The sequence below is a fragment of the Thalassophryne amazonica genome, chromosome 14 (assembly GCF_902500255.1).
Source record: "Thalassophryne amazonica chromosome 14, fThaAma1.1, whole genome shotgun sequence".
Lineage (NCBI taxonomy): Eukaryota > Metazoa > Chordata > Actinopteri > Batrachoidiformes > Batrachoididae > Thalassophryne > Thalassophryne amazonica.
Genome location: NC_047116.1, coordinates 89,271,830 through 89,293,731, shown reverse-complemented (window position 1 = coordinate 89,293,731; position 21,902 = coordinate 89,271,830). Strand labels below are relative to the sequence as shown.

The following is a 21,902-nucleotide window of genomic DNA, read 5'->3' as shown; positions in this document are numbered from 1 at the left end:
TTGCTTATGAAAATCAGCGTGAGCACTTTTGGGCATCTGTGCATTCAAATATGTTTTTTGTTATTGTGTTTTCTTTTTCTTATTGGTGGAACTAGAGCTTCTTAACGAGCACTTGACTGTCACGTGTAAAGTTGTGAATGTCACACACCGTCAGCTGCTGTGCACCTAATATGTTTTTACTTCAGTGTGTGTGTGCTGCTCTGGCCTCAGCATTTACACACACAGACGGTACTCATTTCAGTTTACATTGCAGCGAGCTGCACAGGAGAACAGCGACTGAGCCACAGCCTTCATTGTTTTTGCATACTGCCTCTAAAAGTGCTTTAATTTTTACACACAACAACACAGAGACAATGGCGGACGTCATCAAACACACTACACGCCACACTTTTGGTACCGGCAAATAATTCAGTTTCAATTTATTTTCATTTATATAGTGCCAAATCACAACAGAGTTGCCTCAAAGCGCTTCACACAGGTAAGGTCTAACCTTACCAACCCCCAGAGCAACAGTGGTAAGGAAAAACTCCCTCTGAGGAAGAAACCTCAAGCAGACCAGACTCAGAGGTGACCCTTTGCTTGGGCCATGCTACAAACATAAATTACAGAACAATTCACGGAGGAATATACAAGAAATGCTGTTGGTGCACAGGACAGGAGGATCGCCAACATGAATACAACTCCCATCTCTGGATAGAGCTGCACCTTAAACAGAGAGAAAAAAACAGAATCAGGCATCAGAAAGACAAAAAAATACTGTATAATTTGCCAGCATTAAACAAGAAAAACAGAGAAATACTAAGGTGATCGCCGGCCACTAGCCCTAAACTTCACTAAAAGACCCAGAATTTAGGTAAAGTTGAGGCCGCAGCCTGCTCCAATTACTAATAAATGAATTAAAAGAGTAAAAAGCGTAAAACAAAACTGTACCAGTATGCTAGCCATATGAAAGGGAAAATAAGTGTGTCTGGACTTGAAAATCTCCACAGAATCTGACTGTTTTATTGACGCAGGGAGATCATTCCACAGAACAGGGGCACTATAAGAGAAAGCTCTGTGACCCGCAGACTTCTTATTCACCTTAGGGACACAAAGTAGTCCTGCACCCTGAGAACGTAAAGCTCGGGCCGGTACGTAAGGTTTAATTAGGTCAGCTAGGTAGGGACGTGCCAGTCCATGAATAATTTTATAGGTTAGTAGCAGAACCTTAAAATCTGATCTCACTGGGAGAGGAAGCCAGTGAAGGGATGCCAAAATGGGTGTAATGTGGTCGAACTTTCTGCTTCGTGTCAAAAGTCTGGCTGCAGCATTTTGAACCAATTGGAGACCCCTAATGCTAGACTGCGGTAAACCAGAAAATAGAACATTGTAGTAGTCCAATCTAGAAGAGATAAATGCATGGATCAGGGTCTCAGCATCAGCCATAGAGCCGAGGCTGAGCGTTAACTGGTCAAATTGATGCCGATGTCTCACTGCACCAAGAACCATCATTTCAGTCTTATCAGAGTTTAAAAGTAGGAAGTTTCTAGACATCCATCTTCTCACTGCTGCAAGGCAATCTTCTAAGGATTTTATGTGAACGAGATTACCAGCAGTTATCGGCATGTATAACTGAGTATCAACTGCATAGCAGTGAAAGGTAATCCCAAAACGCCGCAATATGTGCCCAATGGGTGCTATATAAAGGGAGAAAAGCAGGGGGCCTAAGACAGACCCCTGTGGAACCCCAAATTTCATGTCACTAAAGTTAGAGGTAGTGTTACTGTACAAAACACAGTGAGAATGACTGGTCAAGTATGACGTCAGCCATGCAAAGGCACTCCCAGTAATCCCAAAATGATTTTCCAGCCTATCAAGTAGAATATGATGATCCACTGTATCAAATGCAGCACTGAGATCTAACAGCAACAGAACCGTAGTGGTGTCCGAATCCATTGTAAGCAGAAGATCATTCACCACTTTAGTGAGAGCCGTCTCTGTGGAATGATATTTTCTAAAAGCAGACTGCAGTGGCTCAAAGAGATTATTCTCAGTAAGATAGTCTACGTGCTTCCGTGACACCACTTTTTCCAGAATTTTAGAGAAAAATGATAGATTTGATATTGGCTGATAGTTTGTCAATACACTATGGTCAAGATTAGGTTTCTTAAGTAATTGTTTAATCACTGCAGATTTGAAACATTTAGGAACAGATCCAGAAGTTAAAGAAAGATTCATAATTTCCAGCACAGTCGGCCCAAGAGTGGGCCACAGGTCCTTAAACAGTTTTGTTGGTATAGGATCAAATAAACAGGTTGTGCTTTTTGTTGACATTACGAGTTTTGTCAGCATGCTTAGTGAGATACTATCAAACTTTGTAAATCTAGGTAATACCTCAGTAGTGGCACCCACCTCAATAGCAGGGTGTAGTGGCATGCCGGGATATGTTTAACCTGATGTCTTCTTTTTTCTTCCCAAAGTAATACAGGAAATCTTGTGCTGTAAAAGGAGAGCGAACTACAGGTGGTTGTCCATGCATAAGTGTTGCCACCGTGTCAAACAAGAACTTTGAGTTATGCTTGTTTTTGTTGATCAAATCAGAGTAGTAAGTCCGCTTTGTAGCCAGTAATGCATGCTTATAGTCTAAGATAGCATCATGCCACGCAAGGTGAAATACTTCTAATTTTGCTTTATGCTTGAGGTCACGCAGATGATCATTGAACCAAGGTGACTGTGATTCGGGGAGCGCGGTTTTAACACAGGTGGTGCAATCATGTCGAGTGTAGTTTTGAGCACTGAGTTTAAACTATCCACAAGTCTGTCTGCTGACTGGGTATTTGTCAAATGTGAAGCTAAGACATCAGGCAGTTTAGCTTCGAGTTCAGTCTTAGTTGAGGAGTTGATGCATCACCGTAATGATATACAGCCCCTGGCAAAAATTATGGAATCACCGGCCTCGGAGGATGTTCATTCAGTTGTTTAATTTTGTAGAAAAAAAGCAGATCACAGACATGACACAAAACAAAAGTCATTTCAAATGGCAACTTTCTGGCTTTAAGAAACACTATAAGAAATCAGGAAAAAAAATTGTGGCAGTCAGTAATGGTTACTTTTTTAGACCAAGCAGAGGGAAAAAAATATGGAATCACTCAATTCTGAGGAAAAAATTATGGAATCATGAAAAACAAAAGAATGGTCCATCACATCACTAGTATTTTGTTGCACCACCTCTGGCTTTTATAACAGCTTGCAGTCTCTGAGGCATGGACTTACTGAGTGACAAACAGTACTCTTCATCAATCTGGCTCCAACTTTCTCTGATTGCTGTTGCCAGATCAGCTTTGCAGGCTGGAGCCTTGTCATGAACCATTTTCTTCAACTTCCACCAAAGATTTTCAATTGGATTAAGATCCCGACTATTTGCAGGCCGTGACATTGACCCTATGTGTCTTTTTGCAAGGAATGCTTTCACAGTTTTTGCTCTATGGCAAGATGCATTATCATCTTGAAAAATGATTTCATTATCCCCAAACATCCTTTCAATTGATGGGATAAGAACAGTGTCCAAAATATCAACGTAAACTTGTGCATTTATTGATGATGTAATGACAGCCATCTCCCCAGTGCCTTTACCTGACGTGCAGCCCCATATCATCAATGACTGTGGAAATTTACATGTTCTCTTCAGGCAGTCATCTTTATAAATCTCATTGGAACGGCACCAAACAAAAGTTCCAGCATCACCTTGCCCAATGCAGATTCGAGATTCATCACTGAATGACTTTCATCCAGTCATCCACAGTCCACGATTGCTTTTCCTTAGCCCATTGTAACCTTGTTTTTTTCTGTTTAGGTGTTAATGATGGCTTTCGTTTAGCTTTTCTGTATGTAAATCCTCTTTCCTTTAGGCGGTTTCTTACAGTTCGGTCACAGACGTTGACTCCAGTTTCCTCCCATTCGTTCCTCATTTGTTTTGTTGTGCATTTTTGATTTTTGAGACATATTGCTTTAAGTTTTCTGTTTTGACGCTTTGATGTCTTCCTTGGTCTACCAGTATGTTTGCCTTTAACAACCTTCCCATGTTGTTTGTATTTGGTCCAGAGTTTAGACACAGCTGACTGTGAACAACCAACATCTTTTGCAACATTGCGTGATGATTTACCCTCTTTTAAGAGTTTGATAATCCTCTCCTTTGTTTCAATTGACATCTCTCGTGTTGGAGCCATGATTCATGTCAGTCCACTTGGTGCAACAGCTCTCCAAGGTGTGACCACTCCTTTTTAGATGCAGACTAACGAGCAGATCTGATTTGATGCAGGTGTTAGTTTTGGGGATGAAAATTTACAGGGTGATTCCATAATTTATTCCTCAGAATTGAGTGAGTCCATATTTTGTTCCCTCTGCTTGGTCTAAAAAGTAACCGTTACTGACTGCCACAATTTTTTTTTCTTGATTTCTTATAGTGTTTCTTAAAGCCAGAAAGTTGCCATTTGAAATGACTTTAGTTTTGTGTCATGTCTGTGGTCTGCTTTTTTTCTACAAAATTAAACAACTGAATGAACATCCTCCGAGGCCGGTGATTCCATAATTATTGCCAGGGGTTGTATAAGGTTGTTGTTTCACTAAACACGGCAGCGCAACTGTAAACGTAATAAGTGAGTGATCAGACACCACTGATGTAAGAGGCATGATGTCAATATTCGTGACAGCAATATCATGTGTGAGAAGCAGATTCAGGATATTTCCACTAATGTGCGTCGAATCCCGACTGCATTACCGAAATCCTAATGCATCCACAATTTCGATAAATGATTTGCAGAGGGGATCAGAAGGCTTATTTATATGAATGTTAAAGTCACCAATGATCAGAATGTTATCTACACTAGTTGACAAGTTAGAGATGAATGCACCAAATTCATCTAAAAATTCAGAATATGGGCCAGGAGGCCTATATACAGTGACAACGTAATACGACTGGTTTTTATTCTTCTGACCATGGCAATGTGTAATATCCTGAGCAGAGCGGAGAATCAGATGCTCAAACGAGTGATATTTGTAACCCCCAACAGCTAATAAGCTAAACCTAGATTTATAAATAAGAGCAACACCCCCGCCTTGCTTTGCATCACGAGGGACGTGACTAAATATATAAGCTGGTGGGCAGGCCTCATTTAAGGGGAGGACAGCTGTAGGTTTAAGCCAGGTTTCACATAGCCCAATCATATCTAAGTGATGATCAATAATTAGATCATTGATCAACAATGATTTTGAGGACAGTGATCTTATGTTAATGAGACCCAGTCTAAGGACCTCAGTGGGGTTGACAGTTGAACTGTTTGGGTTTAGGGGTGGTTCCAGAGTAGCATACCGGTATATAAGATGCCTAGGTTTAAGACACTCCACGCGCGTTGTAGGTAGCAGACATGAAATCTTTGCTATTGCTGGATCAACCACTGGGCCATCCTCAATTTCAACATCATCCAATATAGTAATGGGTGTTAAGTTTGGAAAGCATATCCCTGCATGATTTTTATGGACACGACTACAGAAGCAGGCCACAGTCTCAACTTGTTGAAATTCCCTCCCTGGCAAATAAACTGCACTATCACCATAGTGGATTTTCTGCACTAAATTCCCAGCTAAGCTAATGGACACAGCTAAGCTAAATAACACAGCCAAACTATTGATATTCAAATAGGGCCGTGGAAAGGGATGAGCTTGGTGTGTGTGCATATGCGCTCAATTCTACGTCGATTGGGATGTACAAATGGAACATGCTTGGGTCCATACTTGCGCACACTTTAATACATCTGGATATTTTTGTGCTTACGCCAGTTTCTGGGTTTTGGCGTACACCATGTTTCAGTCAGAAAGTCATGCAAGGGAATTTTTGCTATGTGGAGCATTTTTTTTTTTGGACTAGCGTACCAGTTTCCCGGTGTGGCAAGTTAATTCTCACTCATGTCTGTCTATAAAGCAAGAAGTGTGTGTGTGTTTTGGGGGGTGGGGGGTGCTTTCATATTTCTGACCGTTTGTCAGATCAGCCTTAGCGTGTGGATATGGCTTACACATGGCACAATGATGTGCATCCTTTATTATGAAAATTTTTGTGATTAATTTTCAAAACCTTTATTTTGAAGACATTGTTGGCACAAGACGGAACGTTCTCACCCACCAGCTTCAACAAAGACTGTCGACCAAGATGAGTCACTCTATGCCTTAAACAGATGCCTATCTCTTATGTGTTCAAGGGGGAGAGACGGAAAAAAAAAAATAAATAATACACAAAAAGTCTGAGAGATATGAGAGCCACAGACAAACACACAGAGGCTTCTTGCTTTATTCTCACAAAACGCGCCAGCTTCGACACAGATCATCAACAAAGCTCCACTTTTCTATAGGAGTACATACTTCCTATGGGTACTGGTATGGCCAAAAATCAATGTATTTCAGTGATGTTTCTGGGGCTGCTGAGGGTTTTTTTTTTTTTTTGATTGATTGATTGATTTAGGATAAATGAAACTCTTTTTACTGTATACACATTTCCTCTCGCTTCATTTTATATACGCAGTGTTACTAGAGTGAGCAGGCAGAGTAGTGACTGCATTCAACACAGTGCATGTTTTCAAATGACATTAACACTGCTTTCCATCAAAGCTGTACTGCCTCTGGATTTTTTTTAAAGATTTAAGTCATGAAGAGAATTTTCTTTGACACCACTATTATTTTATGTCAGCATTTAAATAAGGGATTCCTAATATGATATTGCCAATATAATCATAAGTCATGCTGTCTGGAAATAAATTAGAATTTGTCCCCCTGAAGGGGAGAATTTCAAGCAACCTACATTTGATAGCAACGTCAGGCCATGAGGGATGCTGAGGGATGCTGGAAAACACAGTGACAGCCAGTCGGAGTAAAGAAAGGCAGTGTGGTGTCAGCTGGCTGCTCGCTAGAACAAAATAAACCAAGATGGCGGAAAGCACTCTGAAACACCTTATTCCTGTATAAATCTAATATGTTTCTCATATTTTGTTAAAGTTGGTGAGAAATAAACACTCCTAAATCTACAAATGCTGTTTCTGAAACCAGATAACACCTCTGAAGTGATTTACAAGACATCTTATGGATGTTGGCATGCACGCCCATCGAACATGCATCACTCGGTGTGTAAAAGTTGGACATATTTGAGTTAAATAGGCTACTTCATGCTTTTTTTTGGTAAAGTTTTTGGTTTCCCACAGCTGCATCGAAACTGAAAAGAAAACTGAAATTAACACAGGCAGTCAAACATGCACAAAAATATTCTGGACTCACACGCCATTCCAACTCATTGGACAAGCTTTGCTTAATTTATTGCCAGCCTTGAAAAATGTCAGCGACCTATTTTATAAACACGACCTAATCTAGAGCCCATCATTATTACGGGCTGCTACAAACGATTATTTTGATAATCGACTAGTCACTGATTATTTTTGCGATTAGTTGACTACATAAATTGTGGCTTAATGGACCAGCATACACCTGCTCGATAACCATCATTAGCTTCAAGCTTGAAGTGTTGAAGGTATATGCTAACTAAAAATAAAGACATTTAAGATGATAGTTCATTCAACTTGGTAACAAAGTTGTTCATTGAAGAGGAACGTATTTTTTTAGCACTGTAACGTAGCGTTATAAAACACTGACATTGTCTCATTTCCTTTTAAAACATGACATCGTCTTATAATGTTACAGAAAACACATAACATATGTGTGCTGAGGCTAATGAAATCATCATTGTTAATTTTTACAGCTAAGTAAGTAGCTTACTGTAGATGTTAATGTTAGCAGCTAACTAGCCAGTTAGCTTACCGAGACAACTCTTGCTTCATCAGAATCAGCCATGTTTCCTTCTCAGATGCTCCTGCATCGCCGTTGTACTGCTGTAGCCACAGTGGCTAACAGTTTTTCAATTTGATAGAGAACCCTGATCACTCAAACAACAAACAAATGACTGCACATTCTGTCAGTGTTTGCTTCATGGAAAAACAGTCTGAGGCCATTTTCGATATTGTTTCATATATTATGTAAAAGCTAGCGAGAAATAAACACTTCTAAAACTGAAAACACTCTTTTTGGAACCTGATAACCCATTTTGCGGCGTTAGCGTGTATGCTAACATCCGCTAACTCAAAGTTAACTTCCTATGGAGTTAAATTTGTGTCATTAATACCAGCAGCGGCACAGAGGGTGATCTACAAAAATTCCTTGATTTGCATAACTTCCGCTTTTGTGGTGGTGGTGGTGTTTGTTGCTGTGCTCAAAGATCCACAACAGTGGAACATGCCAGTAAGATTGTAGTACAGCCACACCTGAAATGTGGTCATTGGTTCTTTACTGGATCACATGAAATTAAACACCGGAATCAAATTTCAGATTGTTCACTCTGCAGGATTTATTGTAGAAAACACACATAAAAAGGAAAGAAATCTCTCATGCTCATGAATTTAATTATTGGCTACCTGAGCAAAAGTACCAAACTTCAGAATGGCCATATGGTCCTTTAATTTTAGCCTCTTATTGAACGTTTTTGGAAGCCCAGTAAAAAGTATATCATGGTTGTTCTGCCTACTGGTGATGAAGATACAGATAAGGTTTTTTTTTTTTTTTTTTGCATATTGTTATATGAGAAAAGGACGTATCTCGTCAATAAATGCATTTTTTTTCCTTTTTATACAGGCACCACCGTCCATGGTCAGCACAGAACAGAGGCAACATGCTGAACACGTGTTCCTCTCTTTCAGAAAGTCCAAATCGCCTTTTGCCATCTGCAAGCACATCTTGGGTAACTACATACTACACAGAGATGTTTCAGTTTTGTCTTCTTTTTGTACCTGGATTATCAGCTCATCAACACTGTGGCTTTAGGGTATAAATAAACTACAGCACTGCGTTCAGTCTTTTGAAAAGTGTTGTGTGATTGTCCTAAAGCTTTCAAACCTGTGCTGTTTCCTAGTAATGTTAAGATATTTATTTCTCATTTAGATGTTTTTTTTTTTTATTGTTTGACATTTTGTGTTGCATTGACTTAGAATAATTAATACCATGATTCTACACACACCCATACAGCAGGTGGCGCTATCCACTTCTAAACCTGTTTTGTAGTTTTATTATTATTTATTTAAGTTTTAATTTTATTTTCAAACTGTGGCTGATGACCTGACCAAAGCTTTAAGGGGAGCACCTTAACACGTTGATTCATAGTGGGTTTAATCGTTCATGTGTCTTGAAAATGATGCCATGTTTTAGAAGTTGCTAGCATCACATAGCAATGGTAGTGTGCCCTTTACAAATATCTGTTGTTTTATGGCTTTCTGTGTGAGGGAATTGGCCTGACAGATAATCTAGATGGAGGGTGCTGCTGTTTTTCCAAATAGGAAATTGGAGGCTTAAGCCTGGTTCACACAGCAGTATTTTAAAATTATCTGTAGGTTTCGAAATCCTGATAGGCCACACACGTGGAGATAAAAAATCATAGATCTGACAGGTTTGGTAGTACAGTGTGTGCTGTCAAGCCACACGGTAAAAACAACACACCACACACAAACAGATTTCACACACGAACATTTCCAGGTCAGCCAGGAAATATCGCAAAATCTCTTGAGATTAAATGTGACTTCAGAGTAAACAAACGGAGATAGTTTGTGGACTATTTACAACAGAGGGGAAAAAAACAATACAAAAAGAAAAAGAAAATGCGTTCTTTAAAGGAGTGGAGACGGCGTGACCACCAGACTTTCTGGTAAGCCGTTTTGATTTTAGATTTCGCTCCATGTGTCCGTCACTTCGCTTTCTGATTGGCTGCACGTCACATTCAGCAGGCTGCGTGCTCGTTCGTGGTTGGAAGACACCACGCACGCTGAGATATCGGGCCAAGACAATCCAATATGTTGAATATCCCCGATTTGCGATCGGAGTGCTCCTGACGCCCTTCCGAGCAGATCAGAGCGCTCTTAACACACCACACACAGCCGGAATATTTGATCAGATTATCTTTAGCGTCATCACAATTATTGGGGCGTCCTTCGGAAGGGGAAGATCGGGTCCAATATTGGCCTAATTATCCTGCCGTGTGAACCGGGCTTTACGTGCACAGAAAGCCTCTACACTGAGAGTGCCGCCTTCACTATGGACACATACACACAGATCCACACACGTAAGGTTATTTATGGTATAGATAGATTGCCTGGGCAGTTGAAACTGGTTAGAACTATAACTATTTTGAGAACGGTTAAATGAATGACACTGGTAATGTGAATTTTGTTACTTACTGTTAAAATGTTCACCGAGGTTGAACCCACTTGAGGTGGTATTAAAGTCTCATCATCATCAAGAGCACCGCACAGCACCGCACGCCTGGAAGTTTGTGTTCTGTGTATGAAAAGTGAAGAGACACAAAGAAGTGAACATTTAAGTGGAATAAGCACCAAAAGTTGCAGTGCAAGTGTGACTATGTGACACATCCTCCTCTGACTTTGTTCAGTTTAGTATAAATTAAATGTTTGATATTTTTATTTTTATTTTTTATTTTTTGCGTCCCTCCGTGTCCTGCCACGTAAGGCAGCTTTAGCTCAGTGTAGAGCTGCGTAAACATGGCGTAGTCAGTGCGCCGCATTACGCAACTCTGCATAGGCCCGGTGTAAAAGGAGCGTTGCATGCAAAGTGCAGTTACAGAAAACTGAAACATGATCCAAACTGTGGAAAATTTCTGTGTTCACCTCAGGGGTTCATTCCTGCTTGTTTTTTCAGCCAGCAAACAACAGTTTTCATGTTAGGTCAGCTAAATGTGGTCAGCATAGGCTCGTGTGGAACAGTGTCACTTTCACAGTAAAGATCTTTGCAGTCACGCTCCCTCTGGTTTTGTATTATAATGTTTTTGTCATGAAGCAACACAGAGCTGCTGTTTGTAACACTTAAGTTTGCTTTCATCATTAACTCAGCATTTTGAAAAAAAAAAAAAGAAGGCTCAGCACCTGTTACCTGGTTTAAGAAAGGCACTTATATGACACACGTTATTGACATTTGGTTTGATTATTTAGTCTGTTGGTTCAGTTTGCGTTGTTTGTGCTCATGTTGTGCTTGGGTACTAACTTGACACCAAAATGAGGCACCAAGATCTGCACTGGGAATGAGTCTGGTAGATGCTACATAGATGGGAGAGCAACCAGTTTCAGTGCCCGTCCTTACTAATTTTGACTGAAAGTTATCGTCATGTTTCGGAAAGTAGTCTGCTAATCCCGATGGTAGTTATTGAAGCTCCCGTACCCTGTCTCTGTTGGAGGGGACGTGTACAGGGATAGGACCAGTACTCCACAACCTCCCCGTATGCTGGAGTAAAGCAACTCTGAGAAATGTGATTGTGAGCATGTGATTTGGGACACGGTGTCAGGTTCTGCCCTGGCTCGTAGGTCTGCATTCTCTGTTTAATTTCCACAATGGATTTTTGGTTTTTCTTTCCATGTGTTATACTTTATCATTTTAGTCTCAATTTGGTTCTGTTTATTGCTTCTCTTTGTGTCATGTTCTCCTGATTATCCTTTATTTTGTAGTCATTCATGCATTTGTGATCATGTGGGCTCTAGTTTTATTTCTTAGTTATCTTCTGTGTCTTATTGTCAGGTTGTGTTCTGTTAGTCTTGGGTTTTATTTTCTGTTATCATTTATCGTGTGTCAGATATTCATTGCTTTATCCTGTAGTTACCGGTTTTGTTTTCTATTCATCACTAATTCTCTGTTTAACCAATAGTTTTTGCCACTTTTATTGTATTCACTTTTCTGCATCAGTTCCCCTCTAGTTTTAGTTCTAATAATTAGTTTTCTTGTTTTTCACTTTTATGACTCAGCCAGCATCAGTTCCCCTCTAGTTTTGGTTTATTATTAGTATTCTTGTTTCCCCCTTTTTAGACTAGTCACGTTATCTCTTTGTTTTGCTCACGTATTATTGTTTGTCTGGAACACGTCATGATATTCACTGTTAGGTTTTCTGTCAGTTACTTCTCTTGCTTTGCACCGCTTTGTTTTTCACTCCTGCACTCTCTTGCCTTTCTTCCCTCTTCTTTGATTCACTAAGCCACACCTCTTTCCAGAACCGTCCACACACCTGCACCTTATTACACCTTGATTAGTCTCCCCCTTATTTAAGCCCTCACATTTCCACAGCTCACTGCCTGATTGTTGACTTTGTTCACTCTCTCGCCTTTAGTTCACATCCTGTTTGCTTGTTAGTGTTCTGACCTTGCTAATTTGCACCAACCTCCACCGTGCCGTAATCCTGAACTCAGCCTGTTTTTCGACTCTGCCTCTGTTTTTGCCTGCTGTATTCCTCAACGCCGTTTGTATGATCTCAGCTCATTTTTTGGACCACGTCCCAGCCTGTACCTTGCCTGATACCTATGCCTCTGTATCTGAGTACCTGTGTACCGAATCTACTGCCTGGTTACTAGATAAAAACTTTTATTCTTCACCACCAATCATGTCTCTGAGTCTGCATTAGTCTTTTACTGCTTCTGGTGTCAACCCACCACGAGTCCTGACACATAGAGTATGGCCCAGTGTCCCTCCTGAGTTTTTTTTTTTTTTTTTTTTTTTAAAGGCTCATGTGTGTCACATTTTTGTTGAATGTGCACTAATGTGCAGGTTTGAAGAGTTGCAATTACAAACATGAATGTGAATTATCACAACAATAAGATACAAACAAAAGATTCAAAATGACCATTAAAGTGTGGATATGAACATCGCTGTTATTGAATTGTGGATGTAAAAACTCAGTTTGTTTTAAGATTACTTTAACCCAGGTCTTTTGTAGTTTTTGAGACTGTTTTGTGAATGTTAACTTGGAGAATTGAATGTCTGTTTTAAATGAATTGATTTCCCCTTGTTTCTTCAGAGACCAGCAAAGTGGACTATGTGCTCTTCCAGGCAGCAACAGCCATCATGGAGGCCGTGGTGCGGGAGTGGATCCTGTTGGAGAAGACGAGCATTGAATCGCTCCGGGCATTCCTCCTTACTTATGTCTTACAGAGACCCAAGTAAGAATATTTATTTTAATTAATAAATTTATTTTTGTGGGCTTCTCCTCTGAGTCATACAATATTGAGTACATCTGTTCTGACAGGGATTCTCTAAAATACAGGGAGCGAGTTGATGGGTGCATTTCCTGCTGTTTCTTAACATGGTTCAAAAAGAAATGCCCTCATCTTGTAACTCACCAAATTTAAAGGTCATCTAATGAGGATAAACTGATTAGATGTTGGTTAGCTGCGATGCAGCAGATCAAGACACAGCTTTGAGCTATTTTAATACAAGCAGCAGTGGTTTTATTGGACACCAAGACCCAGAAATTAGCAACACACATCTACATAGGTTCATCTACGAGGGGCGATTGAGAAGTCAGAATGCTGACCCAGAAAAAGTAGGGTGTGTTCTCCATCTTTTCCATTCTGAGAAACCAGGATGTCTCAAGTGTGTGAAATTTTGAATTACTGGGTCCAGTGTTGAGAAATACAGAATTTTTTTTTTTTAGGGAGTAAATAATGGAGCAATTATAGATGTACTTATGGACTGTTCTGTGCTTTCCTTGCTAATCTCAGAAAATGGCACAGACATATATGACCTGGTGGCTGGTGTGTGAGTGTGGGAACGCCTCGGGATCCCCCAGGAAGGGTTAGAGGGCATAGCCAAGGATAGGGAAGTGTAGGTTGAGTTGCTTAGTCTGTTGCCATTGTGACCTCATGCTTGGATAAGCTCCAGGAAATGAATGAATGCACAAATTAGTGACGGTGTGTTGTAGTTGTCAGTAGCAAGTGTTCTGTTGTAGTTGCTGTACATTTAATTTGATCAAAAACGTTACATGACTAAATGGCCTCACTGTTTCCTCAAGTTTGCAGAAGTATGTCCGTGAGCAGATCCTGTTGGCTGTGGCGGTCATCGTGAAGAGGGGTTCACTGGACAAATCTATCAATTGTAAAAGCATCTTTCATGAAGTCGGCCAGCTCATCAGCAGCGGGAACCCCACAGTGGTGAGAGTCACTTACGAACTTCAGCCGCATGGACCTTAAACATATTATCAGTCATGTTAAATCACATCAGTGTAAAACATGGAAATAGATGCAACTGTTCATAAGGCCGTGAGTTACAACACTTGTGTGTTGCCTTAATTTTGATGAGAATTATTAATTTTTTTGTTGCAATATGTGATCCAATTATGCCTTTGTGAAAGTAGCACAAAGACTGTATTCTGACAGAAGGTCCACGTGTGTGTGTGTCATTTGTGCAGCTGCGCTGGGCTTTGAAATGCACAGTTTAGGCTAAAGATTGACACACACCTTGGCTAAAAATGTAGCTTTCATCAACACCGTGTTTAGTCAGTTAGAAAGTCCACTTTATTTCCAGAAGAGTTTTTTCCCCCTATAAATAATAGAGGAATAGATCGAAATCTATTTTTTGCCTTGTACTTGCTTAACTTGAAGGAAGTAGGTAGTATAATATAGTATACTCATAATATTTTGCTGGGATTTTGGCTCATTCCCACAGGTGGAACTGGTGTAAATCAGTCATGTTTTGGCCTTCTCTGCTACATAACTTGTACATATGTGGTTACGGTCCTGTTGAAGGAGCCGTTTGTGGCTAATTTTTAGGTTTCTGGCTGACATTTTATAATGACTCGGACAGGAAAAATGTTGAGCAGTGGGAGAGCGAGTGAAGAACGTTGTCCATTCTTGCAAATTTGTTTCAACAACAAATGCTGTCATCTTGTAAACCATCAAATTAAAAAGAAGTGATGACAAATTTTACTGCATCTGGTGAAAGCCTGCCATAGTGCATAAGAACTGAAATAAAGCTCTCTCTTGACTGTTGTTTTTAAATAGTTATATGGAAACAAAATACATTTTATTTGACCAGACACGAGTGTTGTTTGGTCACATGAAAGTTTTTAGGTAAGGTTTATGTATAAACTTATCCCCACTAGTGTGACTTGACAATGTGAATAAAAGTGAACTGCACGTTTTCTGTGAGGCCAGTAGATGGCGGTGATGTTTTTCAAATCAATCCCAAAGTACGGTAGAAAAAAACAGCAGTGACCACATACACTCATACAGCAGGTGTTTTCACGTGCTCATAAAAATTTTGCCCATGTAGTTCTTCCTTTCCATCTTGATTCCTGACTGATCTTCGCTTCATCCTTTACTAAATAAGAATCATGCTCACAGACACACAAAATCCTGGTTACTCTAAATTTTTACAAACAAAGTAAAAAGCTTTGTTGCTAAATTAAGTTTGTTTTTAGATTTGCCCTTAATAGAACTTTTAAAGAAAGTAGCCACTTTATTTTTTTTAGGCATAGACTTTGATTCTGTTTCACTGCAGACAGATATTTCATATTTTGTCTTGTCAACCATACGTCCATTCCTGCATTTAAGGTCTGTAACACATTCCCAAAAAAAGGTTGGGATGCTAAAGCATTTTCTAGTTTGTAATGTTACATTTTATTTTCCATTGAGGATAGCAAGCAATGAAGTGTCTGTGGTGTTACTTTGTTCTAGTCTTTCTGCAGACATGTTAAAGTGTGCAACAACACGGGTTGTTGCATTTTTTTTCCAAAATTCAATTCTTCACACATTGTGTATTGGGGACTAATAAGGACTGCTACAGGCAGGCTAGTCAGCATCTGTACCCTCTGCTTCTGCAGCCATGCCTTTGCCATATGTGCAGAATGTGGTTTTGCAGTGTCTTGTTGAAAAATGTATGGGCGCCCCTGGAGAAGAGATTGTCTTGAAGGCAGCATATGTTGCTCGAAAATCTCAGTGCACTTTTCTGTCATCACAGAAGTGTAAATTCAAAATTACCTTTGCAAAGGGCAGTGACACAACCTCATACCTTGACAGACCCTGGGTTTTAGGCTGCTTGTTGCAAAGTCTGAATGGTCACTTTTTGTCTGGTCTCGAGCAGACTCTGTTAATTCCTTCCCCCCAAAAAATATGGAATATTGATTTGTCTGGCCACAGTACACATTTCCACTATGTGATGGTTCGACTCAAATGCTTCTGAGCTCAGACATGTCGACAACACTTCTGGGTGATATCAACACACCAGTTTTACAACCACAGACTTTGTACCTTTGCCAGCCCAGGAGTACCACATCAGCTTCTTCTCCTGACTTTGTCTGAAACAAGATACCCAGACAGTTGATGCAACAGTTGGTTTTGTGCAACTGAAGAAATTCTGCACAAATGATCAGACATCAGCTCAGGGACACTCATCTGAGTGCTTGTTCATCCTTTACTAAATAAGAGTCACACTCACAAAGCTTACACCGGTTTCTTGACCTGAATACAGCTAATCATCGTAACTTACTTGATTGGGAAAAGTCATACTTTTGATGTACTGTGGCAAATTCTGGTTTCTACTGTGATATGCAGATGACAGACCGTTCGTGTGGTGCCATGTGGGTGAGCAGTGTTCTGATGTCAGCGTTGTGAACAGAGTGGCCTGTGGTGGTGGGGTGATGGTGTGGGCATGACAGTTCGAATGCACAGATACTGTGTTGACATCCTGAGGTCCATTGTTGTGCCATTTATCCACTGCCATTGTCTCATGTTGCAACATGGTAATACATGGCCCCATGTTGCAAAGATCTGTATTCAGTTCTTGGAATCTGAAAACATCCCAGTTCTTACATGGCCTCCATACTTAGCAGACATGTTTGTTACCTATTGACCATGCTGTAGCTCAGTGCCTAATAAAGATCTTTTTCAAGATCACGGCACATTTTAGCGTGGTCTTTTATTATGATCAGTCCAAAGCGCACCTGTGCAATAATTATGCTGCTTAATCAGCATCTATCTTAATATGCCTTACCTGACAGGTGGATGATTATCGTGGTCAAATTTGTGAACAAAATTTGATAGAAATAAGTATAAAAGGGGACTAAGTAACTTTTTTACCTTAATTTTATAGTTTGGGAGTAATTCTAATGGTTAAGTGACTTGTTTTGGGGAGAGTGGGAGCTGTATCTCCCCCACCAGGGGTCTCGTAGCAGAATACCAGCCATGCAACTTCAGAGAAACCGACCTGGTGTCATTTGAATGAGAGGCTCTGGTCTTGGGAGAAACACAAACTGCTTTACGACTCAACACATACACGGCCTCTGTCGAGGCCCCGGCGAGCTAGTGGCTATAAGAACAAGCCGACAACTTTATTTCCTACATGTTCATAATCATGACAGACCCAGCAATAAAAGCAATAAACAAAAAAGTTGCTGTCGGATTAAGTGAGAAAGAGGACAAAAAGCGTGACAGAGCGAGGGGTCACGCACAGGTCAACCTCGTTCATACCTTTTTGGAATAGCAGAGCTGAAAGATAAAGAAATGTGAAAAACATGCAGACCTGCATTCCTGCTGCTCAAGGACGCTTTAGATCAGAGTTCACCATGAAAGCATGACGTTATATACCTCACTTTTTGAGCACGTCCTTGCAGAGAAAGAAGGAAACGAGCAGAGTGATCGATCATGCACGCAGAGAGGTGGGGGGGAGTGAGAGAGAGGAGCAGAGAGAGATTGCGCATGCGAAACAGACAGCGAGATAGAGGGAAGAGCAGAGAGTGTGAGTGTGAATTTTCTTTGACAGGTTTATGACATATGTACTCCCGAGCTGTAGAGGGAGCTCTGTAGAGAAGAATGCGACCAAAAAACAAATGAAATGGGGGAAAAAAGACCAAACTTGCATAGCTCTCACACAGAAGACATGTGTGGTGTGTTCGTGGCAACCATTGGTTGCGCTGCACCATGCCCTGGTGAGTGCTGGAAACCATGTAATGGTGTGTTAAGTGTTTGTGGTGAGTGCTACATGCACCTGTAAATACCAGAAAGCTATTTTTACTTCAGTTCATGAAAAATAGGAGCTAAAATAAAAACATTGCATTTATATATTTGTTGAATGTCTTAGGCAAGTAAAGCAACCTGTGACACTGACAGCACAGACTGCACTGTTTTTCAGAGGTGTTCACAGCCTCACATGATGCTGCCTGATAATCTGTGCCACCAGGTCATGTATTTTTCACACACATTATTATCCAATCCATCAAATAACATTAGTGTGGCTACTGATACCTGTATTTTAAAATTGCACCCTGATTGAAAAGGTGCACGTCATTCATTGATGCAGGTGTATTCTTTCCTTAGTTCTTCATTAAGAAGTAGGAAGCCTTTCACACTCTGCATATACAGTATTTTTGACCTGAATGTTGTCCACTCTGTCATCGCTGTAGCAAACACTGGCCTGCTCCATCCTGACTGCACTGCTTAGTGAATTCTCCAGCTCCAGTAAGACCAGCAGCATCGGCCTCAGCATGGAGTTTCATGGTAGCTGCAAACGTCTGTTCCAGGTTTGTATCCCAGCTCAAATCCCATTGCCTGTGCCTTTTTGGTTAGAACTTTCAGATTATTGGGCACTTGATTTTATAATGTTTCATGTGTTTCTTAAAGCACATGTTGCACTGAAATAAGAACAGTTTAGATTTAGGCTGTTAGTGACCATCCGATGATCCAACGGGATTACGTTGTGCACTTCCATGACCGGTTTAAAAGTATACAGCATTTACATCAAACAGCTACAGAGACTTTCAAAAACAAAGTACTCGTGTGTTTTTGACAGCAGTGACGTGACCAATAGAAGTTTCCCAGAACTGACACACAGATTAATTCCAAAGTTGACATAAGTGTGATGTTGTGTTATGATGACTTGTTTATAAGTGAAAACTGTTGCTGATGTGGTCACAGTAAAAGCAGCAGCCATGAGAAGGTTTAATGCACCTGCATGCTATTAATCATAAACGCAGCCTGTGTAAAACAAAACGCTTATAAGTGTTGTATCCAGCTGTTACAGGGGTGAAAGTAAGCCGGAATGCAGCAGTACGCTGTACCAGGAACAGATATACAGTGTTCTACAGCTGGTTATGGCCGTTTGTGTAAAAGAAGGGTGCAAGAGTTTACCCAAACTGACCCAGACTGACTCCAAATACGAGTGAATTAAGTGCTTTTATTTATGTTTTGGTGATTTATGCACTCCCTTCTCAAAATGGTACATGAAAAGCAAACGGCACTCACCTTTCCAAACACACAGTGGCATGCACTGCTGCCTTGTCAGGGCTCCTAACATCAGAGATCAGATTCTTACAGTTATCTGATGGTCAGTTAAACGTACTCATCCTATATTACGTATTTGTCCCACTACATCCAACAGTAATGTCTGTGATCTGGCTGGGGTGGGTGGATATCAAATGCTTGATTGTCTTTCATGTATGAAAATTCTGCCATGACCGTATAGAGCTTTAGAATACTGAAACAACAAACAAGGGATCTTTCAGTATGCTTGTGAGCCCTGGAAATTCTTTTTTGGGATACACAATGACTTTGTGATCTGATGCTACATTGATACATTGTGACTAAGGATGTGACCGATCCGGTATTGGGATTGGCTTCCGATACTGACGTTATTCATGTTTCGGAAAATACCGATCCAACCCGCGACGTTTTCCGATACAGAAGAGCCACTGTGAAACCTCTCAGCTGCTGCTGTTTGAGCTCTGCTTTGTTTGCTGCTGAGCCTGAGGAGGGAAGGCGGGAGGTTTCTGAAGGCGAGCTGTTTGAGAGAGAGCTCTCTTCCACAGTGTCGAAGCTGAGGGTAGCAGCAAATTCATGTTCTCATCCAGTCTGGATAATGTAAGTCAGTTGTGCGTTCTTAAAATCTAGAGTGCGTTTTCAGTGTGGCTGATAGTTTACGGGTACGCTTGGAAGTGGGCTTTAGTTTTATAATGAATTGATCTTGAGCTTGGAGTGATGAGCTCAAGAATTGGTTTGCTTTCTTTATTAGTCATCATCTGCCTTAAAGTGTCCCTCTGCCTTATCTTTCTGGAAATGTCACACCTTCTGTGTATTTGCCCAGTCAAATCTCTGGCTCAGTGAAGCTTAACAGTGAATGGTTAAATGTCTCTGTTAATTCAGTATCAATCCTTTTAATTTCCAGGAGGATGGCCTGCGTCAGATCTTCATGTTGACCATGGAGGTGCTGCAGGAGTTCAGTCGCAGAGAGAACCTCAATGCACAGATGTCCTCAGTCTTCCAGCGCTACCTGGCTCTAGCCAATCAGGTCCTCAGCTGGAACTTCCTGCCACCTAATCATATCCTTACCGTGTCAGAAGTTCATCTAGATAGTTAGATCTAGTGTGGAAATCTGCAAATCAGTTACATGTTAAAATCTTTAAACATTATTTAATGTGATGTCTGTGATGGTGAAAATCAGGTCAGTTCCAATCTGCATGTCCCTACTTTTTAACCATTTGACATTTCTTGTCATTTCACATTTATTTACACCAGGTAGATTGAAGTACGTAAATATTTGGACATTCACATAGTTTTTATCCCCCGCTGGCCAAAGGCCCAAAGGTGGATTATGTCGTGGCGATTTGTCTGTCCATCCCAAAAAGGTATAAGCATTCTGAAATCAACTCCCCTCACACTTTTAGGAGGAATTTTGTGAAAGTTGGTACCGGTCCTTGTTAATAGGTTGGTACGCATATAATCATACTGTTCAAGTTGGGCCCATTTTGCTGAGCTGATGGCCCTTGATTAACAAATCCAGACTCTGTCAGCTTCATAAGTCAGTACCTACATTCTGTAATCAACTCGTCACATTTTTAGTAAGAATTTTGGGAAACTTGGTACAATTCCTTGTAATAGTTGATGATACGCATATTGTAACATTGTGTGAGATTGACACATTTTGGAAGAGTTATGGCACTTGATTAACAAACCTAGACACCTAGGTGTCTGCATTCTGAAATTAACTGTCACATACCTTGAAATGTTATCAGAATGTAGCAAACACTTGTACCAAAGCAGTATTTACCAGTGGGGGATATTGTGCTCGCAAAGTACTCTTGTTAGAATTTTGCCTCTACACAACCGTAAAGGATTTGAAATGAAGCAATGGATCCAGAAGGTGTTCTGGAAGCACCAGGGTTGTGTTGTGATACTGCAGGTGTGCTAGTGTTGTTTTTACACACACAGCATGGTACAGTGTTGACTTATTGTGCCAACAAAGTGTGCTCATGATCACATTTGTGAGCAGCCAGATGTTCACACACAGGTTTATCACAGTGGAAGATGTTCCCTTCCAAGATACATATCAATGAAAGTGTTAACTAGGTCTAACAACTTTAATTTTACTGGTTGACCAAAGTAGAGTCCAGCAAATCCACAAAAAAAATCATCCACTTTGATGTTATTTAAATGTGGCCATTTGGATGATGTCACTGTAGATGCACTTATTCACATTTAGATTGAGGTGTAAAATATGGGAAAGTAAATGCAAGAAAGAATGGCAGGTGGGTGTGCGAGATTAAAACTGATAGTTTCACGTGGGCCTGGATGGACTGGTTGTCTGTTTGGGTGGTTGCCATCCAGGACCCAAAGCTGTTCTGTAGTTTTGTGGATGCAGTTAAGTGTGGCACCAGTGGATGTGGAGAGAAGGATGGGCAACAGTTGTTGTTGTAGTATGATCACTGGGCAAATTTTTTCACATAAAATCAACATTCCAGATATTATACCATGTATGTTGTGTACATACTTCACTTTGTGGAACCAAAACTTTGGAGGAGCACTGCCAAACAAAAAATGTAAATGTGAGAGGAAATTGGCTAAATAATGTGATTCCAGGAGGTAATGTGACCAGCATTTCACATAATATCTATTTTTTAAGAACGTATTCATCTTTCTCTGCGTTTTTCGTCCTCATTTTTACAAAGACTTCTGCTTCCATGTGGATCATTGCTCGCAAGACGGCTGGGTCCCTTGCATGTTCTTCCCAGTTCTTCCAGTTGATGG

General features: G+C 40.5%; 1 protein-coding gene across 1 annotated transcript in view; it reads left to right on the top strand.

The window, feature by feature from the left end:
- xpo4 (exportin 4) overlaps nucleotides 1-21,902 on the top strand; it is a 151,850-nt gene that overhangs the window by 2,279 nt on the left and 127,669 nt on the right. The window contains exons 2-6 of the mRNA XM_034186115.1: nucleotides 8,701-8,806; nucleotides 12,908-13,049; nucleotides 13,901-14,039; nucleotides 18,287-18,403; nucleotides 20,044-20,197. Coding sequence (XP_034042006.1) covers nucleotides 8,701-8,806; nucleotides 12,908-13,049; nucleotides 13,901-14,039; nucleotides 18,287-18,403; nucleotides 20,044-20,197 — 658 coding nt within the window. The remainder of the gene's footprint in view (nucleotides 1-8,700; nucleotides 8,807-12,907; nucleotides 13,050-13,900; nucleotides 14,040-18,286; nucleotides 18,404-20,043; nucleotides 20,198-21,902) is intronic.